General features: G+C 32.3%; 1 protein-coding gene and 1 non-coding gene across 3 annotated transcripts; one reads left to right on the top strand and one right to left on the bottom strand.

Moving 5' to 3' along the window:
- The first annotated feature begins 394 nt into the window (after positions 1-394).
- LOC105735856 (uncharacterized) lies at positions 395-1,584 on the top strand. 2 transcript variants are annotated; one of them, XM_086915401.1, is made up of 3 exons: positions 395-600; positions 698-891; positions 1,149-1,584. In XM_086915401.1, exons 1-3 carry the CDS (start codon positions 570-572, stop codon positions 1,293-1,295), a joined length of 372 nt encoding a protein of 123 aa, XP_086771527.1. In that variant the 5' UTR covers positions 395-569; the 3' UTR covers positions 1,296-1,584. The 2 variants fall into 2 exon arrangements, with proteins under 2 accessions (XP_086771527.1, XP_086771528.1); XM_086915402.1 differs by having other exon boundaries at positions 406-575.
- A 5,306-nt stretch (positions 1,585-6,890) lies between these two features.
- On the bottom strand, positions 6,891-6,962 carry TRNAM-CAU (transfer RNA methionine (anticodon CAU)). The gene has a single exon. It is a non-coding gene; the product is annotated as a tRNA-Met (tRNA).
- Between the last annotated feature and the right edge of the window lie 4,142 nt (positions 6,963-11,104).

Below are 11,104 nucleotides of genomic sequence, written 5' to 3'. Positions count from 1 at the left end.
GCGTCAACCCGGCCAGATAAATAAATGTTAACGTCACGCAACCGTGGCATAGGTAACACGATAGTAAATGCCACGGCGGCAAAAAGAACAATGTACTTCACGGAAGCACCGGATACCGCTCGTGTCCGCGCATCGCACAAGTATTAAAAGTATTCTTTGCACTTTCTCTGCGACTTAGGATAATATTTAAACGAATACTCGAGAAAATTTTAAATAAATACAAATTAAATACTCGTCGAAATTACGGGGTCAATTGTTGTCGTTTCAAAAGATTATTAAGATATAAGATAACGAAACGATACGGATTCGATTCTCATTCTCTAATCTCGAATTTAAATATTCGAGAATGGTTTGAATTATCCGTTGAGAATCCACATAGGCGGGTGGATATCGAGAAAAAAATTTGAATGTAGCGTATAAAACGTAGAATACTGAGATGTAGTTCAGTTCGTAAACAAAATATATCCGACGGAAACAAAAAGTATACGTTTTATATCTATTCAGTAAATGAGAACGTAACGATTGAGAGGAAATATTTTTCAATGTTTAAATTTTTGTGCAAATAAAGAATGGCTGTACGATTAACCACAAATACAATACGTTAGAAATGCGCTAATATTTTTTTCTCGTTTATATTCCAAATTTAATCGGGATTGGAAAATTTAATTGTTTGATTTATATATTTTCACGGTTTTAGGTACGTTATATGCCATTCAAAATTATTCAAAAGAAATGAAGCATCAATCGTACACACAATTAACAAATTATAACAATAATTCTCAAGAAACGTATAGATTAAATAAATTTAAACAAATAATACGAAATTCCTCCAAAACTTCAACTTCCTCTAATGATACATTAACTACAGAAAAGATGGAATCTGAGAAAGAGGTAAATTATATTTAAAATTTATTACTTTCGTTTAATAATTGCTTTTCTTTATTTTTTTTTTTTTTTTTTTTTTAGTTACTTTGAATTATAAATATATATCCTCCCTCGAGAAAGAAAATTATTTTTATCGTATAATCTTTTATAGTTAATTAATTTTAATTTCTTAAACTATTAGATAAACTGAATATTCTATCTGAATTAAACTTTCAGATGATATTGTTATTTTTTTTAATAAATTAATCTCACTTTTCATTAAGGTAAATAGCATATCGAGCGATAATGCACTGATCCATAAAATTCATCTAACCGATCATCCGCTACGCAACAATGTACCAGAACGAGAAAAGTGTACCGAACTCGACGACATATTGGCAAAATGGAATGTTTATAAGCCGAAAAAATGATATTCGTTAATATATTTTTATATTAATAATCGTGTATGGCAATCATGAGTTAAATTTTATGTCGACATAAATTATTAACTCTAAATTTGTTCAAATAATATGTAAATTATGTAAAATATTTTAGAAAATTAGATATAATTTTTCGTATAGATCTCATAATTAGAAAAATATTAAAAAATTCCCTGCAAGTATTTCAAGATGAGAGATCTATAGTAAAATATATTTTTAATTATATAAAATTATAAAATTAATGTAATTGTGAATAATACAATTATTACTTAATAAATGATTTAGTTTGTACAGTTCATTAACCACATGTAACTGAAATGAAGTTATATTTCGATACATAATTTTGATCAACCACAAACGATTCTCGTCATGGTAGTTTGCAAATTGGCAAACATTACTGAAGACTAACCTCAAACGTTGTCAAAGCAAACATAGTCTCTTAACGATACCTAAATTTTATGTTCATTAATCAAACTTGAAACTTATATTACTTGTACATTTCTAGAAACTATATTAACTAAAATATTAAGAAAAAAAAAAAACTTTGTTTCATATATTCTAATAAAGTTATTAATTATATTGCTTTAAAATTTTTTATCTTTTTTAATTTTTATAACATTTATTCTGTAGCTATTTCAAAAAAACTTGTTTAATTTATTAGAATTTTATATGAATTTCTATTTCTTGTAACAATTTTCCTTTCCAATAGAAAAAAGAAGAATAGAATCAAATAAAAGAATTTAAGTTTCAACAAAGAAAAAGAAAAATTATATTGATCAAAGCAAAAATTTACAAAGCAATTATATTTCCACGCAAAAGTAACAGAGTATCGAGAAGATAAAATAAAAGAAGTATACAAATAAATATAAAAATGGTGAAGATGAGACGCATCGTCGTCAACCAAAACAAAACATAAAAAGATAAAAACACAGAGTTCTAGACAACTTCTGTTAGATCGTGTGGTAGATTTACTTTTCCCTGTATCTAGGTCAAATATAGGGTCTTCGTGAAATACCTGAATTAATTGTTTGACCAAAGATCGGACAAAAGAAGCCTTAATTCTCAGAAACGATTTGGCCAATGAACTCTTTGCAATATCTGATTTTTTTAACCGTTATTTGACCTCATTTCATATTATATATATATATATTTGCAATTATTAAAATTTATCAATGAAACATATTTAAAATTATTTATTTGGAAATAAAATTTATCGATATTATTTATAGATTCAAGAAATTTATTTTACAACTTAAAATATTTAACTGATAATCGATGTTAATTGAGATTTATAACTACATAAATACTTTGAAAAATGTATATTCATATCATGCATTAACATCAAATTTAATTTAATTTAAATTTTATTGAACATCAATTCGATTTAAATTCATGCAAAAAATTATAAGCATGCATTGGCATCACTCACCCATACCGTTGCACCCAAAACTGCCAACTATTTCTTTATTCTGGTATAAAAGTAATGAAGCATGATGTAAGCAGTCCTTGTCACCACGTCACTGAATTTCGAAGATAGAGGTATTTATCGCTTCCTTCATTATTTGCAGCTTTCGTATGAAAGAGGAATTTGTTGTAATTGCTCAAGTGCAATCTAAATAAAATATAAAAAATAATAATTTATTGTGATAAATAATAACTTGAAAGAATCATAATATAAAAATAATTTAATTATTTTTATGAACCGTTTTTAATATTAAATACAAATATAATTTAATTTTCGAATTTAAATTGAATTTGAACATATCATATACACGATACGAATTTCAATTGACGCCATGACACCATGACGTATCAATTTTAAAACCGTTAACGGATTCTTATATCGACAATATGGCGTCTAATAATTGCTATCTAATAGCATAAATTTCATGAAATATTATTCGGATATTAAATATTCCTACCTATTATTTTTATTATAATTTACTAATATATGCATGATAGAACACATTTACAAATAAATATTAATGAATTTATTATTAATATCAAAGAAAATACCATTATAAATTGTCAAGAACAGATCGTTTACACTTTACCGGTTTGTTCTTTTATATAACAAATTATAGGAAAAAAAGATGAAATTAGCTTAAATTTCATTAAATTTTTAAAACTAAACATAATTTGGAATCATTTGATACTAATTTTTATTATTTTGCTTACCTTTATCTGCCAATTAATGTCTTTCGAAGACGGAGCACTCGAATCTTTTCACCACTTGTCACCACCGTTTGACTTCAAACTGAGCATTTAGATCGAAGCATCATGGCGACCAATAGCTAACGAACAATAATTTAAATTTCGTAAAATATCACTAATTTTTATTGAAATTTATAATTTTGAAATTTTTTGAACTATCAAATACACGAAACGTTGAAATTTAACAAATTATTATTATATATTTTATTATTCTATCAATTAATGTCGATTTTTCGAAGACGGAGCACTAGAATCTTTTCACCACTTGTCACCACCGTTTGACTGTTCAAACTGAACATTCAGATCGAAGCATCATGGCGACCAATAGCTAACGAATAATAATTTAAATTTCGTAAAATATCACTAATTTTTATTAAAATTTATAATTTTAAAATTTTTTGAACTATTAAATACACGAAACGTTAAAATCTAATAAACTTATTATTATATATTTTATTATTATGAAATTTGTATTTTTATTAAAAGAATAAATCATGCTATTGCTGTCTTTCAGTAGAATATTTTATAATATTATATTATACTAGAATGAATTTAATATTTATACATATTAAGTTTCTAAAAATAGCACGAAGCATAATCTTATATGCATTTATAATCTATACTTATCTTTACTTATTAAATTATTGCGAAAATTAAAAGAATATTTAAAATTTGAAACTATAATACTGATCACACACTGGTCACATAAAACTTTATTCAATATGGCTACCTGTCAAACGTCTATATTATTAAAGAAAATATAGATCGATTGATCGAATAGCATTTTAGTGATTGGAAGCAATATAGATGTATTTTTTCAAACAAAAATAACAACTAATTTACGTTTATTTCATTTTCAAAAACCAAATTATTACAATATTGCATCATTTTAAATATTTTCTTAAACAGAAAATTGAATAATATAGCCTTTTCGTAACCTTTTTAATAGGTTAATTTATAATATAATAAATATTGAATATATTCACATGAAATTTATACACTATAATCTTTGCTGTTATATTATTAGAATAAATAATATTAATTACATGTATGTCTTTATTACGATGTTATTTTCGTGAATCCAATAAAACAATCGATACACGCCACTTGTAAGTGAAGTACATACTAACGAACCTTCTATCGAAATGCTGCATGCTGATTGGTTACTCAAAATAACTAGTCAAAACAATATATTATGTAACTAGTTATGTAACTATTTACGATATTTTTATTTATAACATTATGAATTATTATTTTAATAATTTATTATGTATTATATTTGTATAAATAATTGAAAATTAAATGTCCACATAATATTTATTTTATATAATATAATTTTATATCATAAAGGTAAGAAGATAAATTTACTAGTTACACCATATATAAGAGTAAATAGTTATAATTTTTTTTAATACTTTTAATTATTTGAATTAATATTAAATATTCATGAATATAATTAAAAAATGAGAATATATTAAATTTTTAACACATAAGGATATTATAATCTTTGTTACTTGCTGTATCGATATATATCGAAATATATCATAGGGAACTCATCGAACACTAAAAAAAAGCGCGTATTCCTTAAAATTTGAATTTTTAATTACGAATAAAGTTATTTATAAAAGATATTATTATATCACAATTTTTATATTTGTATTATTATCAGTTATTATTTATTCTATTGCATAGAACAGTGACGTAAATGTTAAAATATATAAAATAATAATGTATAAGAATCTGTTGTGATATAAATTTTTTTTACTTTCTTATTATAATGTTACAAATTATATTATCATCATTAAATTTTTTTTTACTTTATAGGTTAATTTATAGTGAGTTATAAAGTTTTAATAGACGATCGTATAAATGCAAATTCTATAAATAGAAGTTTCATCTAGAATATAATAGAATAATCGAAGTTCTACCAAATTACAAAGCTCTTAATGCTCCGTTCGTGATTTATGAACGTACGTGGGTGTGTGCAAAGGAACGAGCACGTGCAAATTCGATGCTGTGCTTAACGGTAACGACACGCCACGCGACGCGACCCGTACCGATCCGGTCTTTTGGAGCCATGAAAGCTCATGTTTGTGCCTGTTTGACAAGCGGTCAAGCCACTTTGTCACGTGTACGACGTGCTCACGTTAAATAATGCCGACCCGGGGTTACGCGCCCGATCTCATTGATATTCCATTTATAAGGAGCGCGAGTAAATACCATCAATACTTGCGAGTAGGCGCCGAGCAGACAATGGTCATTACGTACTTTCTATTCCTTTTTTTTTAAATCCACAACTTTGTTACAATCTATTTTTACGTATCTTCACAACGACACGGGATCAATTGTTTCTATTACAAATGTTGATAACACATTCACATATAGTACGTAATATCATAAGTTTGAGTAAAAATTTTTAGGAAATATCAGGGAAGAATTCGGTATCAAAGAATTTCAGTTCAGAAAATAGATGATGCTTTGAATAAAGCATCAACACGGAACAGTTATGTAATAATAGGTCGTGAAATAACTGAAAGATAATTGCAAAACGGGAATCTTTTTTTCTAATTCTGCAATTAGACGGTTATATTTATTTTGTGTGACGCAGATATTTCCAAGTTTACACGCAATTTCGTAAATTCAATATTATTTTCTATCATTAAAATTTTACGAAACCTATCACCGCCTATATTCTATAAAATAGTACGATAGTAGTATTACGCTTATATAACATATTCTTTTATTCAAACAAATATATATATATATTTTACAAGAGAAAGTAAGAAATATATTAAACGATATGATATTTAAAATTGAAAATTACGATCAATAAATATTCTTTTATAAATATAACGTCGTGAATACTACTCGATAGTTTAAGTGTTTTTCTTCTTGAAGATATCTCGGTCAAAGCGAGTTCCTTTTAAAACTTCCTGAAGACATACTCCGCGAAGCGAATATGACACCCACCAAATTTACGTCTGTGAACTCTGGTGAACTCCTGAACTCGTTGTCTCATCTTTTCTTTACGGACAATGACAGAGGCATGGCATCCATCGTTGTGCGTGTCATTGCTCACCAGTTGTATCTTGAGCTTACGGGACTTTAGGACGCACTCCTGTCTTTTTTTGCATTGCAAATTACTCAACTCGCAATTTAAACGCCTTCGCAATTGAATTAAAATTCAGATAAAAAGTGGCGAGATGCTGTTTCCGTTATAAACTGAGTTTCGTTTACTTTGCGAAATAAATGAATTTTATAGAATATTATTATCTTTGGATAATTTTAAAATATCTATTTCATTTTTATTAAAAATATTTTTTGTAATAAATATATTTGTAATAAAGGAAAAAAAAAGAAATCCACACCACTTAGCAGAGCGTGGTTTCGATCCACGGACCTCTGGGTTATGGGCCCAGCACGCTTCCACTGCGCCACTCTGCTGTTGTGTAAAGTTCTCTTTAAGAAACTTGAAAAGTCAAAGGAGATACTAAATATAAAAAATATATTATAAATAAATTCGTAAATAATATAAATAAAATAATGAAAAATATTGAAAATTAATTATATAATTGTATTAATAAATACTTACTACTCAAAATACTTGACAATGGAATACTTCCTTTGAATTAATATTTAATAGAACAATAATTATCACGCTAACAATGATATATTTATTTTAAATAAAATATTCAAATTACTCGTTACAATTTCTGTGCCTCTATGGATTGCTATACAATAATACTATTTGCTCGAAAATTGTAAAAAACAATTGAGACAAATTTAGAAAGGAATGTCGGCGTGATTGGAAACAATTTTGTTACGATGCTACCTGTATATGCCCCGAAGCGAGTAATCTAGACGGTACAACGTGGATCAACCACCTGGGTCGAGGTAGGGAGATATAGTGGATGCAAATAAGTATCTTGGTCGATCCAGGTGCGCTCCCCTTTTAACATCGGCAATCTTAAACTAGCCCTCGTCTACATAGCACGTATCGTAGCCACGTGCTTCGCTCAACTCGCGTATCTACTACTTATACTACTTAAATCAACACCAATAAATTATTTTCCACGCGTACACGATTACACGCGATCCCCGTTCAATTTTTCTAATTAAAAGGAAACAAGATCGAATAAGTTCTGCCATATTAATTTCAAATACACGTTCAACCAATAAAATTGAGCAATCGAGAATGAGAATGGTACGTATAAAATTTACAAGAGCGAGATGAGATTTAACTAATCGCAGAATCTTTTATTAACTTTCAACGAACAAAGATCCACAAAGTGACAAAGTGTTCGCTCGTTCCATTCTTTCAGCGGTACGAGTGCAGCGCTCTCGATACTGGCATACAACTGGCGCACAAAGAAAGAGAGAGAAACGCTATCCAATTTCTCTTACTTTGCATGAGTCTCGCTAGAAGCTTACGTTAAGATAACTGTAGGTTCTCGCGAGCGGGCAATGGAAGGCATTCTATCGGCCGCGATAGGATCACGTTTTAATTTAATGTAACCCTGTCCGGGCAAAGCCTGTTATAACCGCGTCTCCGGCTGCATCTCGCTCAGACACGTTTCGATCCCGCTCAGATCGTTTCAAGCCTCTCTATAGATCGTTGGACAAGTACATAAAGCGTAACAAACTAAGACGCGCGCGTGCATGGCGAGCCGGTGACTCCCCCGAGTTGCAGTTCCTGGTGACGTCTGACTAAGCGTTCTATTTCGACGCACCCTCGGAGGCCGCGTGAGTAATCCCCGGACCGCATATATCCGCGCAGGTGGAACTCGTTCGAGGATTCTGCGAGTTTTGGATAGATGGCCGAAAACTCATGTTCGTGCGTGGCCCACCCTATAATTATCGTCCCGGTATTATTATTAACCACCTATCGCCGTCCCTATTTTGGCGTTACCACGTCTCTAACTGGTACATTAAACCGGAATTGGGGAATTGGGGGAAATATTCGTGTCAGGGATTATTATCACTTGGACAGATATATCATTTATCGGGAATAAATCGTGACGGATATTTCGGATTAATCTGTGGAAATTTGATCGGGATCTCCTTGACGATGAAATAATAGGCAGTCGAATTGTGTTTATCGATCATTCGATTGAACTTTTGATTTATCTAATTGCTAATTTTTTCTATTGGCGATTACAGTGGAGAATTGGATTGAGACTTTTTACACATTCGTTTCGATAACTTCGGGCAATTATACAACGATTATTCATCGAGGTTTTGAATTATCTTCCTGACTAAGGGTTTCAATCTTTAATCATTAATCATCCCGTAGAACAAGCGATTTGTAGAACAAGATCTAACACGATCTTCACGAGTACTTTCATATTTCGTGCAATTAATTTATCATTTCGTAAATCATGTGGGCGGTGATTTTTCGTGGCAGATCGTTAATATTATTATCCGCGAAGTGTTACGACCGGAGACAGCGGGTATTTGCGCCGGAACTAAAGTCCAGTTTCCAACTGGAACAGAGGAAAACGTTAATAAAGTCATTTTCCTTGGCAATTGCAAGAACAAATGATAACATATTAACGTTCATCATTTTTTCTACATTCGCTTCTAATTTCTATTTTCTTTCCACAAACGATTTCGCGTAAGAAATCGTCAAACTGTTCTCCTTTCGCTTCCCTACTCGTGACATAAAACCAATTATTCGTCGTCTCGAGGTGAAGATCGAAGGATAAGAGAGTCGCGAAGCAATGTCTCTTCATTCGAGAGATAAATTACCAATATTTAATTCCGACACTTTGTCTCTGAAGTTTAATAAACATCTCTCAACAATCCTCTTAATAATCTAGCAGGCAGGCAGCGTTTAATCAAGATCTCTCGTCCAAACAAGCGTATCTATTCCATCCAATGCGAGCACAATGCTCGATTACTGGCGCGACCTTGCCCGCCACTATGATGCTCGAACATTCGTATTATCCCGGAAAAAAGTCGACCTATCTTGCTCTTGCAAGAATACGCAGTTGGGCGTGATTCGCACTTAACAAGTCGCCCACGTGGCTCGCATCGATCCTCTTGGCGGATGCACTTGTGCGAGCGCGTGGCCACGCGAAATGGCGTGCATTAGAAGAGTGGGTGTGCGTAACACGCTGCTTCAATGCAAATTCGAGCCGTGACGGAAAAACGAATCATCCACGTGGACGAGCAAACATTGATGGACGCCGTAAATGGAAAATTGTAAAAATGCTCGTCACAGCGAACAACAACAACAACAACAACAACAACAACAGCTGGCAGAAGAGATTGCGCGATATGGAGAAAGTTCCTCGAAACGAATTAACATTCCGTTTCCATTCGGGTTTTTTGCCCGATTCGCACGTTTGGAAAACGGAGGTTCCGTTTCTCTCGTGGAAAAACACTGGTTGATTCGATCGATTGGAAACACGGATAAGATATAATTACGATTACCATTTTCAATCGGATTATTAATCGTCGTACAATTTTGTACGTGCGCAATTCAGGTAATAATCGTAGACACATTACGGCATCGCATCGATGATTGCACAAACGTATTACGATGTTACATCGTCTTACTCATTTCGGTGTTACGCGTGTGTGTAAGAAACTTATTTGCAATTTCAGCATTTACACGTACGGATCATAGTCGATTTAAGCTGCTCGAGAAACTCGTTATGCGTGGTATTTGACCGATATTGGTTATTTCATAATAATATTTCTTTCGACGAAGAGTAAGAAACAGAGACAACGCCAGTTTTCGTCACATCGATGACACTCGTTAATATCCCGAATATGCGAGAGCGTTAACGATCCAGCCTTCGCTTTTTTTCGATCGAGTTACTTCGAAAAGCGGCAAAAAGTAGCGGCTCGATTAAAACGGTAGGTGGAACGGTCAACCTGTCGGGCGTGCGCGTTTTTCCACGCTTTACGTAGAAACTTCTCCGGCGTAAAAACTGTTTCCACGGCGGGGAATTCGCGCTTCGGTTAACGAATTAACAAAGTGTTAAAAGTTTTCGGAAGAACTCCTCCTCCTCCTCCTCTCGCACATGTGAATTTAACATATCTTCCTCCAAATTCTTCTCGATCCTCGATTAAGCGTGTCTCGAATCGTTGCATCATAAGATCCTTCTATCGAGGTTCCAGCAAGAAACCGCGAATATGCAAATTTCGTGACGCTTAACGAGATGCGAGGAATGTGCTCGCCGGATCGCTTTCATCGACAATGCGACGGGAATAAAGCCCGTGTCCACGTTAGCCCGTGTTACGAGATCACTTTCGTTGGACTTTCTTCGCTTTTGTCGAGACAATTTTTTCCGGCCGAGGTTACAAACCAGCAGCGATATATATATATATATATATATACACCGTCGCTATCATCATATCCTTTCCACGGTAGAAAGTCTGAATCCAAAATCACGTTGTATTACGATGCCGCGTGCGTTGAGGCTGCTCGTCGGCCGAGCAAACGCGAGGATCGAGGAGGAGAAAGAGGAGGACGATCGCCATTTATCGAACTGCCGGTTCGTTAGTCCTTTCTCCCCCCCCCCTTCCCCTCCCTCCTCCCCCTCGAGATCAGAATGCGCGAGGCGAGGCGAGCGATT

The sequence above is a fragment of the Apis florea genome, unplaced genomic scaffold (genome assembly GCF_048593485.1).
Source record: "Apis florea isolate Af1SG1 unplaced genomic scaffold, ASM4859348v1 contig_3774_pilon, whole genome shotgun sequence".
Taxonomy (NCBI): domain Eukaryota; kingdom Metazoa; phylum Arthropoda; class Insecta; order Hymenoptera; family Apidae; genus Apis; species Apis florea.
This window is presented reverse-complemented; position numbering and strand designations above follow the sequence as displayed.